This window comes from Micrasema longulum, unplaced genomic scaffold, assembly GCF_059751315.1.
Source record: "Micrasema longulum isolate JH-2025_06_02 unplaced genomic scaffold, ASM5975131v1 h1tg000571l, whole genome shotgun sequence".
Taxonomy (NCBI): Eukaryota; Metazoa; Arthropoda; class Insecta; order Trichoptera; family Brachycentridae; genus Micrasema; species Micrasema longulum.
In genome coordinates this window covers 706,078-732,742 of record NW_028277767.1, presented here as the reverse complement: position 1 = coordinate 732,742, position 26,665 = coordinate 706,078, and the positions used below count along the sequence as shown (strand labels likewise).

The 26,665-nt window shown below is 32.1% G+C and overlaps 1 protein-coding gene across 3 annotated transcripts in view; it reads right to left on the bottom strand.

Annotated features, from left to right (window-relative positions):
* The window catches only part of spir (spire type actin nucleation factor), a 264,272-nt gene that overhangs the window by 121,296 nt on the left and 116,311 nt on the right, over positions 1-26,665 (bottom strand). For all 3 annotated transcript variants that reach the window (XM_088228251.1, XM_088228252.1, XM_088228254.1), the window contains exon 3: positions 827-947. In XM_088228251.1, the coding sequence (XP_088084377.1) occupies positions 827-947 (121 nt within the window). The remainder of the gene's footprint in view (positions 1-826; positions 948-26,665) is intronic.

Below are 26,665 nucleotides of genomic sequence, written 5' to 3'. Positions count from 1 at the left end.
AAACAAGAGAAAATAAATATAATACTAAAGTAGGTAGTAGGTAGGTATCAAAACGAAATAATATAAAGTTTCTTGAATACTGATGTAATAACTTATATTTACATATAAGTTATTAATTTCAAAAATACTTGGTACACTTCCACTTATTTATTTTGACCAATTAGCGCTTTCACCCTCTAATGGGCATCTTCAGACTGGTGAATATTATTCAGTGTAAGGGTAATTTATATAAAACTAAATATTATTATCTTAAGTGTAGGTACATTTAAAAATAAGTTGAAAAAATAAAATACGAAATATTTCAATAGAACAGAGTTCCTGGACAATGGACACTGTATTCACCAGTCTGAAGATGCCCATTAGAGGGTGAAAGCGCTAATTGGTCAAAATAAATAAGTGGAAGTGTACCAAGTATTTTTTAAATTAATAACTTATATGTAAATATAAGTTATTACATCATTACAATGGAATTCCATCAAGAATTGTCAATAAATAATTTGAATGAAATAAATTTCTTGAATACAGTTAGATTAAATAAATTTAATAAAATATTTTTTTTTTTCACTAAGGCTTAAGCATTTTATTTACAGTTGTGTGAGAAAATATATATCAATTTCAGAAAAAAATTGTTTTAAAATTTAGAATTTTGGGTACATACGTTTTTATTATTATTTGCGCTTGATATACCATTATAAAAGGATTATTATTGCCGCAGCCGAGTTATACGTTAAGGGGTGCGGATTTTCATTTTCTCAAAGAGTTGAGGAAATCTAAGTTGTTAATGCCTATTTAATATAATAGGAATGAAATAATAATGTGTTTTTACCGTCATCGGCAGTCATGGCTCTTATTAAGTTTTCGAGATCAGCTGACACAACCCTTTCTTCATCTTCTGGCTGCGCGTAGTCGAGGGCGCGGTACACTATCATCGCCAAGTTCATCACCAACTGTAACAATAAAACAAACCATGTAATGTTATGCATTGACTTATTTTGTCACTTAGGACACAACTATACAATTACAATGAATTACACTGTACAATTTCATAGTAATAGATATAGGCAATGAGAAAGTTCAGCCCTTCAAGAAATTGTATAGTTTTCTTACGAACAGTAGAAACTAGAGAATTAAATTGTACAGCAAAGTTTCTTTAAAATGTATAAAAAAAATAATAAAAACGAAATACTTTTACAAAAGTCCAAGTGCGTTGTAGCTGCAAGTCGTATCGTTTTAATTTAAAATCAAATAGCAGTTGTGAATCAATTAGTGAACTAGAATCCCAAACGCGAATGCGATATGTAGTTGAAAAACGAGTGGGGATGTTTGAACGGAAACTTTATTATTACATATTATTAAGGTATTTGAATACATATATTTCCGCTAAATAAATCCACCATAATATGTTATGTTAACTTACAAATGAACACAAGTAAAAAAATAACAACAACAGTCGGAAGATTAACATAACGCATGTTGCTGCAGTTGCAATTACTAAGAAATGGGTAGTGAGTAGAAAGTCAATGCCAATGCCAATGGTAGAAAACGATATGCAAGTAGATCAAATGTACGTAGAAGCAACTTCCGGAGAGGAAAACTATCGTTCGACGGACACGCACGCTCGTTAGTCGATGTCACCCGATATACAATATCACCGGAGGAAATATTGCTGGTCCAGGCAAAGAATAATATGGTCATACAGCCTGACAGTAGGTCGAACTATTGTTTCAAGTCCTCCGAGCGGCATTTGGTCGCTCACAATCAATGAAAACAAAACCCACTTAAAACAAATTGTATCCAACATTTAGCTTCATAATTCACACCTGTTCCAACGGAATATAATAATAAATAACAATTGGAAGAAATTACAGTTACTCGAGAGCTTCGGGGGATACCAGCATAGAAGAAACGCCTGTCGAACGTGTTGCAGTATGTAAGTCATTTTAAATAAACGAACACAAGTCAAAACGATGAAACCTACAAAAACACGTCAGAAAAAGTCATACAAAGGAATTGACGTATACGTATTGACGGTATTATTCGCAAATTCATGGATAAAAAAGATAATATCAAATAAGTAGTGAACATAATCAATAAACCCAATCATTTTGAGTTCGTCAATATATATGTACAAACCTATATATGTAAATACAATTCGACGTGGTAAAACATCTCTTCTGTTAATTATTTTTGTTCATTATGAATCGATGATATTATTCAGTACTGAGCATTAGTCATAAATAATATATATAATATTCTTATCTTATCATTTATCATATTCGTCCTTTCTGATAAAGAAATTTTCTCTGAACACCGAAAAACAATCGCCTATGAAGTAACAATACTATCTGCATATTATACGAGGGGAAAATTATAATTATGAATCTAATTAAGATATGAATGATTATGAATACATTGATAACATAATACATGAAACACAAAATAGGAATGGTGACCCCTTCATCACGAAATCAGTGAATATATTGTTGAATTTTTATACGACTAGTAATCATTAACAAGCTGATCAAAGTACATAAATATGGTATGTCTCGTGGATTTACTGAATAGATTTTATACCTTAAATGGTGATTAATTTTCTAAGAATTTAATCCGTTCACGTTCACTGGGTCGTATAACTAGAATGTCCATACTCTAATCCGATGTTTCCAATTCAACAAGATCAATTTCAGTGCACACATTGTCTTCTAAGGACAGGATAACATGAACCATATTGTCCCTGGCACGGAGTTGCGAAATTTTGCGAGTCGCCTGGAGCAATACCGCTGACTAACATTAATTGCGACAAACCACGATCAAATCAGATTCATGATGGGATATAACAAACGAACAATACAATAGCTCGAACAAAATCAGATCAACCGACAGAAAATTTACAATAGTCGTTTACAAACACAAATTTCTATACATAAAGTGATTTAATACCATTCTAAAGTAAAGTACACAAACCGAGAATACGCGAAAGTGTAAATGAATCTGACGAAAAAACATAAATACTTATCTATTGAAATCGTCAGACACGACTTCGTTTAATTAGAAACTAATCACAAGAGCCTAGATGTTTACTATCTAAATCTTTCGGTGAGGAGGTCATAAATCGCGGGTCGCGTGTGGCTCGTGACCTCGGCGGTCCATTGTACTTTCTCGGTGACGATTCTTCCTTCACAAAGCCGACTGAACTGAGAGAGCCAACAACAGCAGTCAGCCTGTAGCCCAGACATTCAAAATACAAATATTCTTAACACGTGGTAACTAAGCGATATCTCCTAATCGAATTTATACGGCCGTGTTCGTGCTCATGTCACGCGCAACTTAACGGTTTGTTTTTGGGGAATATTCGTCAAGGATCTACGGACATTTTGTTATAAAACGTAAATAATTATCGGTATATAGTATGTAGAATATACTTCATATAAAACTCTCACACAGGCGCGTAAATTGTATTTTAAAGTATGAATCTTACCTAAAATCCATAATCTCATTCTACGTACTCCTAATAATAACGACACATTCAGACGTAACGAAGAATGTATTTCGTCGTTTCCTAAAAACGTGCAACTATCTCTTGTCTCCTGTCACCCCATAAGATGATATCTGCCGGCATGAGACAAGGGATATGTCGGTCAGTGCAAGTTCAGCGCTGACCGAATTCTGCACCTTACGGTGGGACCAGTTTACCTGTGGCCCGTGCGTTGTGCGTTGTGCAGCACTCGTCGCATGCAGCAACATGCTCGTGACTCTGACAGCTACCACAGCTACCACAGCTACCACCGGTATCAGGTGGCGGATATTTCAACACGCAAAAAAATATAACGCAAACACAACAAAATACCAGTTTACTTCTCCTTATCCTAATATGTTAATATTTATGTTTATGTTTATATGGTGGAATTGGCGTAGCTATTTTACTGGAATAAAAAAAATATTAAAAATACAAACTAGACTTACTCATCAAGTATGTTAAAAAAACATTAAATATATATTTCGTATTTAAACATGATCTATCATAAAACTTTGAGTTACTCTGAAGCGGATTCACATAGATAATTGATTTATTTTACCATTCAATAACTTTCAATCTAATTAACGGTTGTCGGAAATTAACGTCGAATTTGCTCAATAATACTGTCTTATTGTAAACAGGCGGCCTCCGTGGTGAAGTAGTCAAGACGCTTGACTCACGCATGGAAGGTTCCGGGTTCGATTCCCAGTAAGAACACAAAAATTATTAACTGTGAGTTTTCTCAAGGCTGGGTATTCTGTGTTGTACTTCACCACTGTAATTGGGCTTCCTGGCTTGTTGTGGTGCTAAAAAAAATAAAAAAATCGCACTTATTAATTTATCAAATATTTCGATGAGACGAGAAATATTTCATAAATCTGACTCACTACGTTTATCGCCATTGATTCATCTAGTCTGCAATACGATAGATCATGCCTACGTAGGTACTAGGTACATCACGTGTATTGTGTAAACATTTGACGTTGGGTATTTCGCAATACTGAGCTCTTTTAAACGGTCGATTTCCATAAAGCTTTCCCTCATAAAAATGTTAATTAAATCAAAATGAAAATGAAACTACAAAAGTCAGGACAGCCGTGTGCCGTGTCCTTATGTCAGCCCATGGCGTAGAAACTGCGATACATTTCCATACGGAGCCCAATTCGTGCAGTGTTTACGTAGTAACGGACGTTTGATCTTTGGAAAATATCGAGCCACGATCGCCATAACATCGTAACCAACAAAATAATATTTTACGGGGGAATATTTTTTTATCTGAATTATTAAGGAATGTACTTTTGAGGAACAAATTTTGTTTCGAATATCTATTTTATGGACATCAATAAAATAAATATTCGAATTCAAATTTGATTCTCAAAGAAGGTATTCAAGATATTAAGAAGAAAAAATATTCTCCTGTAAAGCATTGTTTTTGTCGGGTACGATGTTTTGGCGACCATGACTCGATATGTTCTGCTCCAGTACGAGCCTACTGAGACCGCCCCGTCCCGCTCCGACCTCTGAAGTTAAGTGAACTGTCGCAACCTTTCCCCGGGGGTCGCCATTATTCCAATTACAATATTAGTAACGTGGGAGCAGAAAGTGCGCTCACTGTTCTCTCCAATCGAATTGGGAACACATTTCCACCCGCCATGCGTCAGTTTAATTACCAAAAAAAAAACTATGAAAACAAAACATTTTTCTGTTATTTAATATTCATTTGGATAGACTTGTGACAAATTATCTTATCTACCACGTAGATATCTTAAATAATAGTAATAAAATTATTACAATAAGTTACAAAAAGTTTTTTTAAAGGCCAAAAATTCCTATGAGCATGATATACCGAAGACCGACATTATTAAATTAGCAATACTGTTTTTTCAACCTATTGATGAAAAATAAATTTATTTGAAATTTATTGTAAAACACCTAATGAGGAGAACAACAAAGTTCTACAAATATCAATTCACTGAATAATAATTACTGCAATACAGAAATATTTTGAATTAATTCGTCAACAGGTCATTGCATCGCGCATTAAGTATAATGTACATACTTCTTTTCTCTCACAACCTTAAGAAATTTAGAGAAATGATTAATTATATGGAATTTTAATTGTCAATCTAAAATAAACATAAAACAACTGACAAATACAATTTTAAAAATCAAAGATCAATTATTACAGTTAGGGTGCATTCTGATTTATTGCTGATTAAAACATCTTAAAATATTCCAACCTGAGATGCTAAATATCAATTCGTTACGAGTTCGTCCAAACAAATACCGAGGTTTAAGGTGAAGAAAGGTGAAATTTGTAATGTCCAAAAACATACGGAATCACGTTCGTAATTCACAGATTTCACACAAAAAGAAATCGTTTCGATTATTCAATTATCATTGTCATTACAAATTATAAGGCATCACGGCCTATCGCGTGAATACATGCAAGTATGGATGTATCAATCAGTCGTGACATGAAACGGTTTACGGCCAGTATAAAACAATAATGAATAATAATCATAGGGTCCAGTCATATATTTAAAGAGTAGTTTGTATTATCCAAACACCTGGGAAAGTGTTGGTTTCTTGGGATGGTTTTGTCTGTCGAAATCCAAGTTTTGTTATCACAACCGAATTGGAGTCTATCATTATAAAACCTTGTGGGAATTACATACATCAGAAAACCCTAAGATCTCTATGAATACCTACTAAACAAATAACAACTCACGATTTCGAGAAGATTATTATTTCCATATTTTTCTCTTTTTTTATTACGCAAAGTTTTACTTTTGATTCTGCAATGCAGCATGCTTTTTTGGTTGCTGTTTATTTGTTGTTTATTTTTAAATGATTACTATGCTTGTACTAACCTGCATTCTTTTTGTAAATACCCCTTGGGTGTATTGTAATATTGGGTAAATGAATAAAATATTTGCCAAAGCTATGAATCAACGACCTTCGATAGGTGGAAAAAATATACCAATACTTAAATAAATTAAAAGTAATGAAAAATGCGACGCAATTAGGTCATTCCATCTGAAAAAAAATATATTAAAATTAAGCTTATTTGCATTAGAACTTACTTGACTGAAGCATATTTTTGTTTACCAAGCATTTTTGGGTATGTATTAATTTTTATTACGTATATTTGTTATATTTATAGCAATTTTTTTCTTACATTACGTAAAACAATTAAATAATAAGAAAAAAAATCCCACATAGACATAGCCTGTGCGTGGGAATACACGATATTATTAGGTTTACGTTACATTATGTACACAATAAAAATACACAGCATAAATATTTTAATTTAAGAAAAAAAAATAAACCTAAAGGAACAAATGAAAAATCAATGTTCCCCAAAAAACGGTATCTCTAATAAATTCTTGTATGAGGGTTGTAGATATTTTTTTCATTTTAGTAAAACTTATATAAACGTCATTTGAGTAATAAAATGTTTTGTAGTAGTAATATTATTGGTAATTTCTGTGTTAAAAAATAATGTAATACCGCCATGTGAGGTATGTTTGGAAGGTTCTGTATTAATAATACACCTCGGTAAATAGAAGAAAAGATTTTTGTTAATTATCTATAAGAACTAGTCTAGTTGAGTCTTGTGTTTTTAGTAAATTCGGTAAAATACAAAATTCGCAAAAAAAAATCTTTTTTTGTAATCCAACGTTGAGGTCGAGGCAAAAAAAGTATCTGGTAATTAGTAATTATTTTATGGGTACTTTTTATTATTGTGATGGAATATCATCAACATCTCGGATTTTCGAAACAAGGTAATCATTATCTTTTCTCACAAGATGGGTCTCATATGACATTGATGTGTTTCAAAATATTTTTTTAAAATCTTTGTATTGATTTCAGTATATTACAGTGCCGATTTAACACGGAATTTCCTAGCAAGTCGAGACATAAAAATTAATAATTGCGCAAAAATTAAATTGCAAAAATTAAATAGTAAAAAAAAATTGTTGATTAAATCAACAAGAAGTATAAAAATTTTAAGATATTTTTTTAGGCGCTTCATAGTATGAATTTAAAATATATAAATGTATCTCATCGGCATCGTTTTATATCTTCAAATTCATAAAAATCTACACAGGTAGAATGTTATACTGTGTGTAGTGGCCACTTAAACCAGCCAATGACAGGTGATAAGCCCTGTAAATACCTAGGTTTCCATATTCCCTTCTTCAAAATTAAAATAACTGGAAATTTCTAGTCTTCTGAGTTTGTAATGCACAAGCAGAGTTATAAAAATATGTTAGTATGTAAGTTTTTCAATCAAAATGTTCACCTCGATTATGTTGACACCATGATGTATATAAAAGCTCGTATCTAGGGAGCACGAGCGGTATGGCCTTAATCGTAATCGGCAATGCTCATAACCTACTGTACCTGGGGCCGATATTAATCTCCTACAGTTAATATTAAGTATTATTAACAGGAAAGAGTGAAGAAATATAATATATCAGAGGCGGTCTTTACCTAAGTCGATCGTGCAACCGGCTGCGCAGCGTTTCAAACGAAAGAGCAAATTGATTGAGAAAAATTAACGGCACTATATTTGTTAGGACATTCATTACCATCATCAAACCCTAATCCGCACCCGATGGTGCATAGGGCACTGTATTGGCAAAACACATGCAGTGTATCTCGAAAATTTGTATTTCAGAAAGGTAAGGTCCAGAGTCAGTTAAATATTTATTTATTCTTTTTGAAATAATACAGTCATTGATAAAGTACAAGGATGACCGAAAACAACTTTTTTTAAATAAGACAAATTACAGATTTTACATATGTATGTATTTTTATAATAAATACAGGTGGCGAGGGAAAAATGGTAATTACTAAAAAAAATATATGAAAGAGAGAAGACATCATATAATAGTACTAATTACTTGATATTAAAAAAAAGATGCGACACCCTACAATCCTCTTCTCTCCCTTTGTTTCCGTATACATTTAAGTCAAAAATCTAAAACAATTAATTACAGATAACAAGCAAAGCCACGTTATTTTCGTAGGAAAAATATTTGGTAGAAATGTGTTAGGTGTAAAGTCATCGCCAGACAAGAGTGCATACGCTAACACATCTTTTCCACTGCGGTCACTATGTGAGCGTTGGCATTCTTATCTAGAGACGACTATACATCCATACAAAATGTAAATAAACATTATTAGTTTCAACATTTTATGAACAAAAGAAGTTTGGTTGAGAACTTATTTGATAGAAAAATATGACGTAAAAGCTGTAATGCAATCTAGAATATTGATAATCTTTAGTTTTAATGGCAGGTATGTCAAGTAAAGAATATAAATTGAAAATTTTGATGGAAAAATATGTCATTTAAAAATATGTGTTTGCTGTATCCCTGGATACATAATGTTAATAATCCTTAGTTTAATACACAAAAATAGAACATTTTGATGGAAACATATGCTCTAGATAAATATTTACGATGCATTGGCCGTATCACTTTACACTAATAAGCTTTTTTTTCAACACTTCTTTCTGTAAATAAAATAATCTTTTATTTTTTATAAAAAATGGACGGAAAAAATGTGCTCTGTTAACTGTACAAAGTGCTGAGAAGATATAACACAGCAAAAAATAATATACAAAGTGCCGTAATTTCAAAATCTACTGTATATCCTGCTCGTGAGTAATGAAGATCAGCGATAATTTTTCACTTTTTCATATTGCAAATATTTCATCTTGACCCTCGCAGGAATCAAACCAAGAACCTCAAGCGTGGTAGACGAACACCCCAACCGCAACACCACGAGGCGGACTTTTCCCACACTAGATTTTATTTTTTATATTTTTTACCCGAGAGTACAGAGTCGAAAGCATTCGACCAGGATTTTGGTTCAATTGCACACACATGACTGTATTCTTCATCCGGCTGGACATAGATATAAAACAGTTTATTGTTTAGGAAAGACGGATGCTCGTACTATTTATTTTTACAAATTCTTTGGCTTATGTTGCAACGGAGAGGGAAAATATTTTTGAGATGGGAATGTGGAAGTCTAGGCATTTACAGGGTTTATGACCTGGCATTGGCTGGTTTAAGTGGTCACTTTACATACTGCATAATTTAATTCCTTTCGCGTATTTTGTTCCCGTCATTTTTTTCTTTAATGTTTTATAACCAGTTTTAACCAGTGTTTTATAACCAATATACGAATATACAAAAAACAACAATATTATTAAAATAAAATCCCTTAATCCCAGATCAAATATTCACCGCGTACCCCTGGGAAACGTTTTTTGTCAGTCAAACGGATTAAATAAACAGGTTGATAATAAGACGAACCGGAGTACAGAAATATTTTGCAATAACTCTAGAGAGGAGAGCAAATAGAAAAATACTGATTACACATTTAAAGGCAACATTTCACGTAGTAAACATAGTTCATATTATCACTTAACAGTTTCGCTTTCACACAACATCATGATCTCAAAGTAAAATAAAGAGTGCCAACTGAGGTATAAATCATGCAAAATCATTCATGCAATTTCTCTTTTAATATTAATTTCTTAATTGAAAGTCAAACGATTTACTTTTCACGTGATTACACTAAGTGCTTAAATGGATCAGCGACTGATTAATGATCGCTAAGCTTTTAAAGCGACACTGTCATCATCATCTGTGAAAATACGTGAGATTGACGAGAGCCTTTATCATGTTCTAAATCTAAATAAAACTAAACACCAACAAAATAATTTAAAAATACAACTCGAAACAAAAAACATATTGCATGTATATTCTCAGCGAGGCAAGTATTTCATGGTTCAAATTTTTTTTGGGAAAGCAATCTAAATATTTTTTTGTTCATATAATACCTACCGGTCGATTTACTAGAGCTGGCGCGTTCGCAAAACTTACACAAATGCATTTGCAATCTACAAAATGTTGATTTTAAAAATGTTATATTAAAGTTTAACCAAATGTGCTATCTTTAAAAAAAACCGTGTTGGATTAGAGGGTTGTGTATATTTAAAAAAATACAATTGGTTAAGAAAATGTATATAATACAAGTACATACTTTATTTATAATAATATTTTGTGTTAATTTCCGACGAACTAAATAATAAAAAGGCTAGTTTTTGCCGGCATTTTTAAAAGATTCTTTTTTTGGGAGCGACACGTTATTAAATAAATATAAATTTTCTTAACTGATTGTTTTTTTAGCTTTAATCCGAAGTGGGTTTTTTTAAACCATAGCACATTTGACTTAAATTAAATATGAAAGGTTATTAAATCAATATTCTGAACATTAAAAATGTGGTTGTGTAAGAATCGCGAACGCGCCAGCACTAGATAATTGACCTATAACATGATTAGATTAAATTTAAAAAAAAAATAAAAACCAGTGTTTTTAATCCATGGCTAAACAATGAATATATAATACATTATTTTATTTTTACTTTTAAGAATCGCAGCAAAATTCAGACGAACGCAGAAGCATCCTGTGTATATTTTAATACCATATCATTACCAACTAACTAAACTAACAAACAAACAACTAACAATAGTAGTCTATGTCACGCTCATAAGACAGAGATTATTTTCATAATGCGTATGCCGTGCCGCGCTTATTCACAATGCGTGAAAGTTTTGCGAACGCGCCAGCTTTAAATAATCGACTAGTATATCGAAACGGAATAGGGTGATATCATATACTACATATACCGATAAAAATATGTGAAATGGATTTAGAAAGATTGATTGTATTTTCAAAATCAATATGGATACTGTGGAAAAATGTTTACATGTAAAATAAAAAAATTGTTGAAAAATACGCCTTCACGAAAACGCACCATAGTTGATCGTGATTCGTGATATTCGTGAAGTCAAGATTCATATTCGTCTACAATGTTTGGCATTTTTTAAAAACTATTTGAATGGGTTATTGTCGCGTGGTTTTTACTAAGGAATTTAACGTTGTGTAATATATATTCGCTGTGCATCTGGGTACTATACAGTATTTATAACCTTTTCTTTAAGACATAATACACAAAAATACTTGTAAAATCACTAATATATGTAAATAAACGAGGTTGAAATAATGATCGAGGGTATCATCATACAAAGTACGTATCTACTACTATAATAACAAAACGTTAAAATTTAATGCGAATTGTGACGTATGAAAGGCGTGGCCAACGCAATGAAGCTTTTTCGCGGGCATTCAAAATTATGAATTTAAAATATTTTTTATGCTACTAACAAGTAAAATATTTTTTTTATCCTCAAAAGCATTTCGTATACCATTATTTATTCATAATTGTAAAAAATTTAAGCATGTGTATTTACACCTATATTTTTTATAACTATTTATTTATTTACGGAAATATTTATTTCTTTTAGCTACAGCAAAATATTTTTTTTTAAATACACAGATACGATTAAAATAAAATATACCTAAAAACATTGAAGCTAGGTCAAAAGAAAAAAAGAACGACCTCGAGACAAGATCTGTTCTATTTAAGTGATTGTTTAAATTTAATCTAGAAAGACTTACACCAAAAAAGTCCAGATCCTGTCTCGAGTTAAAATATTATTTACTGCTAATATTATAATAAGAAAAGAGTTCTCGATGGTGTAAAATTAATAACAACAAATTAATAATATTAGATAATCCTGATTTAAGGGGAAATTGTAGTGAAACATATATTACAGAACAAAAAAAATACATAAAGGTACATGAGGTGATTAGTCCTACGCTTCAGGTGCCAGTCCTGAGACAAAAAAAAATCAAGGGTAAAAATACATCTTTGAATAAATACTTAATTTCAATCATGTCGGGAATTGAACCTGAAACCTCTTGCATAACCATTAGACCACAAGGCGGACGAATACATTTATATTCATGTTTTCAATTAGTATTCATTCTGCAAAATTGTTTAAATTTCTTTATTATTGTTTTTTTTTCTTTCTTTCCTATTCTTGATTTTATTTAAAAGTACAAAATATTTTCCTTCTCAATTTTTTTAACAGTATGTAATTATGTGTATATTTATATTAGTTACCTAAGAAGTAGATTTAAATAATAATACATGTAATTTAAAAAAGACAAATCTTCGTTTAGTGTTATTCAAAATTATTTTTATTTTTTAATTATTTTTTTTATTAATGTGTTGCTTTCTTACTTTTTTTTGTTTTTCTCGTTTTTTACAGGTTAAAAAAATATATCTATCACCAAATATTTAATTTTTCAAGTATTTTTATGGCGAGTAATTTTATTTTTAAACCGTGTATCTTTTTTTTTCTTTTTTGACTCCTTAATTTGCAAATAACTGTTTAGTAATAATTTCTTTTAAATACTATATTTTACTTATTTCACTTACATGTATGTAATTTATTATATGCAACTTATATGTAAAAGGCACGAAGTGCCGTTTATTTCAATAAAATAAAATATCTATTTCTTTTTGGCGGAAAAATCAATTCAATTAATTTCACGGTGTGGTTCAGATTGGAGAATCAAAAATACACATTTAGATTAAAAACTAACTTCTAGATGTTAGTTAGTTCCTCATAAATATGCAAAAGGATGTTTCAGCTAACGGCCGACTTTCGGTAAGCGAGTTTAGTAGTTCATAGTGCCCTTCCCCGTGAAACTGCAGGTTCAGGTTGGAGAGTTCAAGCAGAAACAAGTAGGTAATAATTTATAGGTTGCGGCGCTATCGACCTGGTTCACTAGGCACTAGAATAGTTGCAGTGATCAATTCGATCGATCGTACAATTCCCAGGGTCCGGCACTAGGCAGAACGAGTATTCACCTTATATGGCCAAATTGCATACCCTCAACACACCCACTTTATTGAAACGTACAAAGTTCGTAATATAGATATGTTTTTTCATGTACAGTGCGTTTGGAAGTTTAATAACCCCATGCTGATATTATATTGTCGGTGAACCTAGTAAAAAGCAAAATATAATAATTAAAATTAAAAAGAAAACTTATTCTTACGCGCACATATAGCGGGAGTCGTTAAAGATTTGTATGGACTGTACATTAGTGAACATGCATGTGCTTTATTTATTTAATCCATTATTCCATGAATCTGTCCAAATGTTTGGAGACAGAGACTGGATTTCACCCTCTAGGGAGTTGGTAGCATAGTTGGAAAACATTTCAAAAGAGGAAATCTGGAAGTCTAGGAATTTACAGGGTTTATGACCTGTCACTGGCTGGTTTAAGTGATGCATTTCTAGTCCATTACATCATCATCATTCCCTTTCCGCACCTAATGGTGCATAGGGCACTGCATCGGTACACCAATTGCAGCGTAACTTGATATTTTTTGTTACATGAAGGTAAGATGATCAGTCTTACGCTTCAGATACCAGTCAAAAGACTTCATAATATTTTAGTGTGAAAAACACCTTTTAAACAAATATTTCATATCAAACATGTCGGGAATCAAACCCGAGACCTCTCGCACGGTAGGCAAATACCATGGTGATCCCATTTAATAATACCATGGTGTAAATCTGCGAAGTTTTTGATTTCGCCTGGATTATTTTGCAAAAAACACAGCCGGTTTCGAGGGTACGAGGACGTTGTATTGTATTAAGCTCTCAAGGACCAAAACTATTTTGAAGAGGAGTTAAGGACTGGATTTTCCTTAGTGGGAAAATTCTTGACGATTTTCTGAAAGTTTATGTTTTCTGTTTACCATATTGATGTGCCATTTATATATTTTTTTATTATTATGTAACTTTTCAGGAGAGACAAATTAGTGATTTTTGATACTTTTAACACCTAGTATTTTTCAATGAGGTTTTAAAATAAATTTGTTTTTAAAAATATATTGATACATTTGTATTTAACCAGTTACCGACTTTTCAATGTCTACCGGTTTCGAGACGTACCTGTCTCTTCGTCGGGACATCAATTAAACCATAATGCCAAATCCACTATACACCTTTGGTCACTCTATTCCTATTAAACTCACGCCCCTCCCTTCATTCCCTCCTTCCTTTTGAAAGTATTTTTCCCACTTCAAACATTTTTAAAACCTAATTAGTGCATGCAAGGGTTTTCTAATAAAAGCATGTGGTTGCAAATCGGCATATTGGTTTTATCTTTTTGTGTAACGACTATCGTGAAGGTGTATAGTGAGTTTTGCATGTTGGTTTAATTGGTGTCCCGACGAAGAGACGGGTATGTCTCGAAACCAGTAGACATAGAAAAGCTAGTAAGTGGTTGTATACAAATATTTAATTTCATTCAGTGGAGTTACAACAAAAAAAATCTTTGTTATTAAAGAAATTAGGAGTAAATGCTATTTATCATGTAATAGAGAGCGAATTTTTTTATTTCGGCATAAAAATGACACAATTTCATCACATTACCAAAGGCAAAATTATTAGGAAAACTTTAAATATATATTTATACAGGGTGTTTTTTAAAGCCTGTCACATCTGAAACCACGATGATCAGTATGAGAAAGAAGACATATTAGCATATTAAAAAAAGTATTTAGAATGCAGATTTTTTTTCAAAATAAAATATTAAAAAACAAATGGTTGCTTACTTCTGCAGGGGAGAAGCGAGGGGGTGTGGCCATGTGGTTGATGGTGTATCAGACTCCTTCTTTTCTCCCCTCGCTTCTCCCTTGCAGAAGTAAGCAACCATTTGTTTTTTTTAATATTTTATTTTTGTAAATTTTGTTCGTTCTAAAAAAATATTTTTAATGTGCCAATATGTCTTCTTGCTAATACTGATCATCGTGGTTTCGGATGTGACAGGGTTTAAAGAATACCTGTATAATATGTACAAAAATACATCTAGATTAGCATTATTCGATTTTTTTATTTAGGTATGTAGTCACAATTAACGCAACCGTCGCGTAGCGTCAGATTCTTTGAGAACTATCTGTTTAAATACTTAAAGCCATTAGGAGGGTCATGACATTTCGACGTTTTCTTTGCCACGGTGACGGTTAATCACCTTTCTATTGTTGCTATTAAATAGGACTTGACCAATAATAAAACAATGATTTCATAACCATCGAACATACAACGCACTAGACACTAGACGCGAGACCACGTGGATAAATAGCCACAGCTGTTGTAACGCGCGGAAGAATGCGTCTCACGCGCCATCAGCACGATTCATTAGTGCTGGGAGCACTTGGACGAATCGGTAGCACTCGTAATAATTACTCACTATTATCCCGATTCTTTTGTTCTATAATTAACAGTAAAGTTTTGCTTCCGGCGAACTCAAATCAAGAAATAAGTCATAATATCTATAGGTACCCGCACGGAATACGGGGTTAGGTTAGTAATGGAAACTGTTGAGCAATGCATGATTGGCTTTTAACAAATTGTCTATGGGAAATAAAACTGTTCTTACCTAATTGAGCGCCCATGTTGTTTCGTTTATAAGTTTGTTATTAAATAGTAAAAATTAAAAAGTATAAGAATACACTCAACTTTACGCATTATGCTGAATATGCATAAATTATCATACGAAAATAATAATTAAATTTATGTATTTGTATACCTGAATCATTGCTATTCAATTGTTAATAATAATAATTACGTATTTTTATCTGTCTGTCCAGAATCCTAGACGAGTGTTTTCGACTCGATGGCTGCTCTCAGATAAAAATCCTAAATAAGGATCGAGAGGAGAAAGATCAGCCTCGTTGTGTAGTGGTTGACAAGCTCGCCTACCATTATTGAGGTCCTGGATTCGATTACAGAATTACAGGAAAATTTTACTCGACACTATTCGGGAGATTTATAATATGTTTTACGTTTCGTAAGGGGCTAACACTGGGATACTTAACATTAAACAATGAGTGACGAAATAAATTTATACTGATAAACGAATCAAAAGTGAGTATTAAGAAAAATAATTCATTTTTTGTGACTAAAATCTTTACACGTGAAGACGTGTAGAATAATTAAAGAATAAGAATTTAATTTTCAATATTAAAATAAACATTTCAATGAAAAATTTACGAGTTATGATATATTTGAAAATTTCAATGATAAAAAATAAATACTTCCATTTTAAAATAATGTTATCTACGAACGCATTATTGTAGATAGTTCTACGATCTTATTTCTTCATTATTATTTAAATATATGCAGAAGTGTTACATAATTATAAACATGATACGGATTACATTTACATTTTACATTTACACACAAATTAACACAAAATGAGAAAATACATAGCTCATAGTGACACAACCAGGAATGACTTATGTCTATGAACTTTACCCAACTCGCTAGAAAATCCGTGCTGAGTCAGAAACATGAGGGTGGAGTTGTTTCGGAATATCTATGAAGGAATATAAATATGTATATTTTTTATGCATTTGATAAAAAATCTCAAAACATAAATCTCCAGTTTCCTCAATTTGACATTACACTAGTCAACGTGATTTTTTAATAGAAAAAATCAGAATCACATTTTTTTTCTGAGACAAAAAAGTTTTTCTTTTGTTGGCCAGTCTTATTATCAATTAATCAAAACATACATTTGATGATTTGTAAAATTATTCTGGCATTGAAAATAATTAAATATTGAAGGATAATTTACTAATAACGTAAGGTTAATTTGACCCTTTGGCCCATACCTATCATATGTATTCCAATCCACCGGCACCGTAAAATTAGGGTGGGTGAATACTTATTTATTAATAAATGTTACTAATTGTATGCGTGTTTCGAGACATATCCATCTTTTCGGCAGGACACTTATTAAACTAGCATGCAAAACTTACTACACATCTTCACCATAGTAGTTGCATAAACTTATAAAACCAACAGGCTGACGCGACACGTGCTTTTGTAATGGTAATTGGTTACATACAATTATTTAACAATTAATAAAATGTTCAATCACGATGTTAATGCTTTAAATATTAACTTGCTAAGTGTTTTCTTTTTTCGTTTCATTTGTTTAATTTTTACTAACAAGTTTCTACTGGCAAAGAAAAATCCAGTGAAGATTAGTCTACCTCGCGGTATACTGGTTAATGTGTTTACCTGCCATTAAATAAATAAATTTAAAAAAATTATCATCATAATCGTATTCGATAAAAATCAATGTAATCTGTTTTTATCGTTCCGGGTGGATTTTTACTTTATTTTTTAATTTTTTTTATTTAAATCTTAAAGTAGGGCACACATATCATACATATTGTTATGTGTGTTCTAATAATAACATTGCAAATATATTTAATTTATAAATTGTTTATCACATATGTCTTGACCATTATTTTAAATTTTGATATGTTTTTTTCTTCATAAATATTTTTTTCCATTTCGTAATACTTTTTAATTGCTTTAAATAAAATTGAATTTTGTGACTTTGCCTTTTTCCTAAATGGAAGTCTAATTTTGTTCTTTTCTCTAGTATTGTGATCGTGTTCATGCTGGTTCCGATCAATTTTTTTCCAAAATTCTGTTTTTTTATTAGAGTTTATAATTTTATGAACAAATATCATTGTATTGTAAAATATTCTTTGTTTATATGTTAATAATTTCATTTCATTTACCATCGACTTTACCCTCGTATACTTTAATGTGAAAACAGCATTTTCAGCAGTTGTGTTTATTTTCATAGTCCCTCTACATAGTTACTAAAAATGTGCACAATTTCGGCGAATCTTTTACTGTGTCTCCCCAGCAAAATCTGCAGTAATGACGATAAAAGAGATTGGATGATACACGCAACCTTTCACAAGATTATTTTTCGTGTGAAAATCTTCTACATTGTTCCGCCATTGACAGTGCGAAATTAAAGACAAAGACCGAAGTTTGTACAAATATATCATGGGTGAGCAGAGGTGCCAACTAGAGACGCGACTAACACTACATTGTAGTGCGGGTAACCTCAGGAAATGAAAGCGTTTTAACTCAAGTTCATTATCCAGGTAATTGACCACTATCCGCCATTTTATCAGCAATATTGTTTTAACCCCTTTGGTCACGAACTGGTGATTTTACTAAAAAACGCCGCACAATGTTAGTAGCAAAATGAGGGAGTTCGTTTTACAATATTTTATACAATAATTATAATTACAAACGTATCATATTTTATTACCTACATTGCAATTTTTGAAAAATTCGATAAAATATCAATCCTAAGATGCGTTTTAATGGCATTGACAAATTCGATAAAATATCAATCCTAACATGCGTTTTAATGGCATTGACTATTTAAAATAAAAAATAAAATTCCATAAGAAAATTCGAACACTTATTTCGTCTTCTAAAATAAATCATTTTGAGAGAGTCATCATTGTGTAATTAAAATAATAATAGAAGCATAAAAACAAATTTTCAATAACGGGTTCTGCCGAGGTAAGGTTAGCAAAAGAGGGTAAAATATATTTTAAGAAAAGGTAGAAAAAATACAATAGTGTGAATTATTTGATCGTTTTTGTAAATGAACATTTAACAAAACGTCAATTTTAAATATCTTTGTCGAATTTATCACGGAATCATAAATAAATTCAAAAGCTAGCATTGTTTTAATATGTATAATTTTATCTTCATTATTCATTATTCAATATTGTTAATTTATTTTTCGGTTGTGACAGTTAAAAGATCGCATCAGCGTGAGAAAGACTGTTAAAACATAAATATGATGAAAAGTGTACTAATTATTATAAAGCATAATTTAACCAGCCCGCATCGAGAAGATACCGCATACTGCCTCGAAGCACCTGACCCAATGAATGGACCATTAATCACGTGGTTTGTTTTGTTTACTACAGTCTCTCCTTCCGTAAACTAGCAAAGCTTCGCTGTAGAGAATCTGTTGTGTTTTCACACATAATGGCAACCGTGAAATTGAATATTTTTAAAACGAATTCTTACTGATTGACGAGTAACTAAAAAACGAAGCGGGTGCGAATTGGACACACGGAAAGCGAATCAGCGTGAAATTGAGAAAATAAAAGTACACTAAGGATATTTAGTTAAAAATGCGCAACAATTAATTTTTAATATAACAACTTCTACGACAGAAAAAACTGTCTATCCTCTCACATGGGTACCTATAGCCACTAAGGAACAACAATAATCGCAAGTATTTACGAATATCACGGGAGAGGAGCAAAAAGTTGCGTAATGTTTTTCTACCATTGCATTACACATATCAGTTTCGCACGTGCAATGATAAACGGCATAACCTTGCAATTGTAAGCATTACCCTCGCGCACGCTCCGTGGAAGAATTTAAAGTAAAAGGCATTTCTAGTCTCACCTGATACAACTTTCTTCGAGCAGAAATAAAACGCGACATTAAATTATTATTTTATAAAACCATGAACATTAATTACTGCACTAGTTTGAGAAGATTTTTTTAATAATTTTACTACCAACATTTTTGCTAGATGTATTGGTCACATAATGCGTCACGAGGGCCTCCTATAGGAGGGAATAGAAGAGATGTCTGAGAGGATAAACTACAGGTGGCACCCTCACCGAGAATACCTTGAGGATTTATGCGAAGACATGAGCTGCAGGTCATTTAGAGACGTAAAGACGGCGCAAAGAACAGAGCCGAGTGGCAAAGGAGATGCCGAGCTTTGCTGAAATCCAATCCAGGGGATTGAAACCAGAAGAAGAAGACTATCAACGACAAGAGTGTCGTGGCATTTACTCTACTTAACAATATACTGAGTATGCCCAAATGTTTGTAGACGGTTTAGAAACGTTTTTTTTTAATATATATATTCTGCTTGTGTAAGAAAAGGTTTTAGGCGTATATATTGTTGTGCTATATTTAGTTATAGAGGCGCTAAACTTGCTTTGTTTCTTTGTTGTTCTCAATATGTGTTATTTTCTAAATGTTAATACTTTTTATTACTTGCCCCGAATTAATTCAACGTATAATACTTGTAAAATACTTTGTGTTTTATGATTTATAAATAAAATAAAATAAATAATAAAAAATATATACTTGAAAAAACTGTCTTAATACACACGAAAAGGCTGGAAAGATAAACACGCACACATTCAGCAACACACTTACAGCAACACGCTTACACACAATTGTAATTTATTGATAAAGGAATACATTTTGATACATTGCTCCTGTCATTTAAAGTTTTTATATTTATCTTCATTTATTTCGTCTTGTTTGCACTAATTATGGCTTTAAAAAGGTTTTTTTTCTATTTATGTTTGCCAAAAAAAAAAAATTGTCCATTGTGTTTATAAATACAAATGTTTTGTATTTTATTTTTATTACTGTATTTTTATTACTTTGTTAAAGGCATAAGCTGTTGAATTTTTTTATATTTTATAAATATTTTTATATTTTAATAAGAACGATACGAGATAACTTGCCCCACGCTTGAAAAAAAAGCGTCTAAATAAAAGGCACAAATAACTAAGCATATAAAATTAATTTAAATGTATGTAGATCGGAACCATTTCCGTTTTCACTGATATATTATGAGAGTAGACTCTCTCAGCGCTTACTTAATGAGAAAAATATGACCAGAACGGGGACCTCTGTCCCTTTTGTGCTAAAAAATCTACGTGTAGACATGCGGAATGGGGGCTCTAAGGCCCGCGGGCTACGGCGGGTACAGCGCCAACATAGCCAACCTTACCTCTACTTTACAGGGGCGTAGGGAGACTTTTCTGATGAAACTCAGTAAACACGATGACACAAAAGATAAAAAATCTTATCTTATCTCATAAATATGCCGGTGGAAAATAGGTCAGTCAAAGAAATACTGTAGGAAAATTGAGGAGTCTATCGTAAGCTGTTTAACGGTATTACATAATTAAATATTTCCTGCATCTTAGTATGTAAGTACATTTAACTTAAATCTGAAGACTTTAAACAGTATTTAAACTTAACAATTTACAATACAATCTTTAGATATTTATTGCTCGTAATTTAGATAGACTTATAGATGAACTGACCTAATAAAGGAGGCTACGGAGCTAAAATTTGATGTGTCGGTTCGTCGGACTGAGGACAGAGTGGAGTAGAACAGACTAATCAGAAGTGTTCATGGTGGTCACGATCCTCAGCATTGAGGGACCGACTCGGAAGAAGAATTTAAATAGAACTTATGAAGTATCGCTATTTAACGGTATTTAAATGATGTTTTTTTTTTTCAATTATTTTATTTTATTAGTGTACACGGCACAACTGTCTTGTATAAACTTAAACATAAATACATTTAACATAACAGTGTTCTATTACAAAATTATGAAATAGTATAATATATCTATACACATTACACAGTTGTTTCATGCATTGTTCTATATAATAACTTTGCGATTTTAATACTTAACATACTTAGGTAAAAAAAAAATGAGAATAATAAAAATAAAGATAACGCGGTATATTCGAAATAACAAAAATCATAAATCATTGATTCGTTGATTTGTTTATATTGTAGTACTGGGTACTTATTATTTCAAACACAAAAAATCTAAATTTTTAGAACAGGCTGAGGCATGTTAGATGGAAACTAACCTAACCAGAGGACACTCAATATTAATGTTAAAATACTCTAGTGTTATATAGATTTCCTGATAATAAATACATATGCATGTATTAGCAATAACACAAGCACAATTCTGCTCCAGAATATCTAAGGGAACTCTGAATTCTAGATGAACTAGCTGACAGACGTCTTACGCTTAGATCAGCTACATCTACGTCGAAAGGAAAAGTTATTATACTTCTACGTAAACAGCGCATTAAATTCGGCGAACGCGCATTAGCGGTCGCAGGCCCTGGCATGGAATGCTCTCCCAGCAGAGGTCCGAAACTATGAGAGTAAAGAGATGTTTCGGAAGAAACTTAAAACCCACTTGTTCTCTAAATCATATGAATAAATTATTAGCATGTGGTGACAAAGTACATTGTTTTTCTTAAATTAAAACAATAAAAATTAAATTGATATCTTTATATAAAGCGCCCTTGAGGTATTATATTACAAAAATAGTGCTGTATAAGTTATCCATAATAATAAAAATAAATGTAAATATAAATAAATGCAGAATGTTAGTGCGTGGATCATAAAATCGAGTCGAGTCGTTTTTATATGATTATTCAAATGCCAACAAGAAGAGAAGTACACCTTGATCAATTTGATAAAATGATTATTATCCTTACCTTATTATTTTCTAGATTAATATATTATGTATTATTGCAGATTTTGTTTTAAGTTGCAGTACAGAATTAAGTGCTATGTGATCGCCCAAATAATGTAAGAACGCCGCTGATCACCTGACGCTAACGCTGACACTGACACACACCTTATACTGTACGCTCCACACTATACAGGTAGGTTGTAAATACAATCCATTCTCATGAAGTGTGTCAGCTCTCATGCCAGCTGATGTAAGCGATCGATCTTCACCGCGTAACATGCTTGTTTAGAACTCACTCATCTATTTAGCATGAATGAATAAGGTGAATGTTTTATCGTCCAGCAAGCAACGACAGTGGCACCTGTTTATTGGCAATTTACTATTTCTAACTAAGCGTATTTTTAGAACGCATATTCCGCAAACTTGAAATTCTAATAACAGAAAAGAAATCATTTGAATAACGTAAATACGGTTAAAAAAATACGTTTGGAAAATTATATCGTAATTCCAGAAAATTATTCCAAAGGCGATAAAACATAACATAATAAATTAAAATTAACTAGAGCATATATAAATATTATACATATGTGCATTCAATAAATGTGTGATTTGTGATACCTACCGCCGCTACAAGCACGTTTAACATTTTCGGAAAAGATTACATTTAAAAATTACTGCGAATTCATTGGTTTGGGAATAATCAACCTTAAAGCGTATTAAACTAATTTCTTTAAAGAACTGACATCTAAAAATATCCATTCGAACGGCCCTTGGAAAATATTATAGACATAATTTACTGTACGTAAATACACGAAATTGAAAGTACCCATAAACAGATAACCAAGTATAGAACCCTAATCGAGCGTGTCGTGGCACAATAGGATTACAAATAATTTTATGAAAGCTCAGAGCCATAATGCCTTCTGATCCAATGTAGACATCTATCTGGTCTTATCTCGGAGAGAGACTATTAAGGATTGGTCGCGCCTGGTGGAATTACTAAAGCGAAGAGTGGCCGATCAAGATGGCAGCACAGATTGAAGGGCTGAGAGATGTTATCTCCCATAGGAAATATTCCCACATGAAGCACCCGGGGCGATTATAATTCCGATTTGTCGAGAGATCTAATAATTCCGAGCTTTATTATGTTTTTCCTATTACAAAATATTCAGGTTGCGGTAATACGCAGCCAAGACCCGCCGTCTAATCCCACGCCGCAACAGCGAATATAATATTTCAGTTATATTCTTATCTGGTGCATCGAATTATTAAACGACTGATAATGAACAAAAACGTCGGTGTTTCTGGTTGTAAAATAATCGTAAAAACTTAAGAAGTTTAAAACCTAATTAGGTCTCAAGATTCGAATGGGCGAGGAAAATATCACGAGGAGATATGTGAAAATGGATCCACACCTTAGCATAAAGATGGAAAGTAATTTATTCACGCGATATACGTAGGTGCAGTAACTTTACTTTTGACACCGGCTAGCTAAAAGGTCCGCAGAGTGCGGTCCGCGGTCTACGGTCCGCGGTCCACGGTCCATCTATTCAGCGTGCACCGGTTGTAGGTTGTACCTATACCGGTCGTGATCGCGCATGCGTCATGCGCTTTATGTTGCCATAAAAGCTTTCTGGCATTTACTACTTCATAATTAAGAACGTTTTACGTATAGACCATATCCATCACCGATCTAGGGTCCATGTACACTGTACACTTTTTACCGGACACGAACTTGATTTGAATTAATGAAGTCATTATATTAATCGACGATATTTCGGCAAAACCGTTCTGGTGAAAGAGTAATAATTACGATTCTAAAGTCGACATTATATTATTTTAAATACGACACGCTAAATTCCGGTTTTCATTTTAAGTTACTTTTTTTCGTGTAGTTAATTAAAAAATCTAAATTCTCTACCTTCCATAACTCATTTCACAAATACAAGAGTTACTAGATACTCCACCCTGATGCTGCAAAAATTAATACAACCTTCGGTCAAAGAGGATTGGCGTACTACTCGGTTAAAATAAGGACAATTAGTAAGTACTCACAATATAAAATTGCTATTTAGAAATGGATAGTGAAGGTGGGTTGCCCACGGATCGATAAGTGGATCAAACCAAATAGGTAAAAAATTGTGTCTTGTTTTTGAAGTTTGGTCTACAAGTCTATATGAATTTGTTATGTTTTTTGTGATTATTTTAGTTCATATTGCTTATTATGTTTAAGATAATATAGGTTAATTAGATTAGTCACGTTTTTATTTTCTTATTATGTTAACTATGTTTAATAACTAATTTAAGGCATGTTTCACTTATTGTAAAATGTTTCCCTCGGCACGGGACACTCCAGTGAGGGAAAATTATTCTGTATTAAAAAAATGCAAACATTGGAAAAGTATAAAAAAATAAAAATAAATAACTTAAACATGATTAATACGTGTGTATATATGTACATACATTGTACGGATGTTATTTCGTAATCCGTAAATAAACACCTTTTGTGGTTGAGACCGGGTGGCTCGCTTGACTCTCGCGACTTGTAATATAACACTTAACAGACGTCTCCGGCTAAAAGCTTCAGAATTATGGAGACGCTGATACATTAGAAGCCTCTTTTATTATGCTCCTAAAGCCTTTGTGATAGAAAACAATGTGACAATCAAAAATAAAAGAAGTTTTAACCAGAAACACTTCGAAGCGTTGCAATGAAAAATGCGCGTTTAAAGCGTATGAATGAAATTTATTTTAATCTAATTAAGTAACTGGAGAATGGTCGAAGAAGACAAAAACATTCCGTTACACTTTAATTTATACCTGCCAATACATTATTCTTCGTGTGAACTATGATTTATTGCCTAGTTATATGACGCAACTGTCCAATTCCGATATCAATCTGACCTGATCTAATACAAAAAAGCAATTCCCAATCTTGTGAATAGCTATAGTCAAAGTTACACGTGACACAGCCGCAGGTTATACACTAAAAACAGGTTCAATTGATAAGTATGCTTCAGATAGTACCGTTTTTATAGGTAAAAAAATTACATAAAGATCTCAACTCGTATCTTCAAATAGAATACATAAAAAGAAGAGCGAAGAGTTCGGAAGTAGGGTAAATATACCATTTGAAAATGGACCGTACGCCTGGTGCTGTTAAATTTTTGTAGCTAAAAATATTCGTGTAATATTGTCCTCAAAACAGGACATCCAAGTGAGGAGAACTCATGTATTACATTTATCAATTTACAATTTTAAATTAATTTACATTTATTAAGACACAAGTTCCAGCTACACGGAACTCAAGTTATGCGTTGTCTCGGGACGTAATTTAATGGATATAATTTAATGTTTTGTATTTATTTTTTCAAATATTTTTTTTTAAACAATAAAAGGTGCCACCGTTTCGTAACAACAATTCACGGACAGTGTATTATACTCGTGATGCCGTATTAAATAGACTTCATGAACTCAGCAATAGTTATTCCCACGTATCGGATAGGGTATTTTTAGAACAAACACTTTGAACTTTTTCAAAGATGTCGAATTGTAATTAAACCTTTCGAAAAATTATTGTTTGAGCTACTAAGTTTGCAATTTTCTAGTTGTATATGCCTTTAAAATGATTAATTTTTTAATTTACGTTTTATAATTATTTTTAAACTCCTACTGAATGTGTCACTTTATTTTTTTGGTTAAAATTTTTGCTTCCTAATGTAGGTAAATAAAAACGTTTAAAAATTTTATTCAAACTAAGTTTAAACTATAAGTAACGACGAAAAAAAACCAATACAATTCAACTAAAAACTAAAAAATTCTTCCCTTTCAATGGTTTTGTCAATGAAGGATCTTGGCATTACTTTAGATAGTAAACTCTCCCATAGTAAACACATTGATAAACAAATCTCTCAAACTTCTCGGTTTTATCAATAGAATGACGACGGACTTCAAAAATATTTATACCATCAAAACTCTTTATTGCTCACTAGTTCGACCCCATCTAGAATACGCTTTTC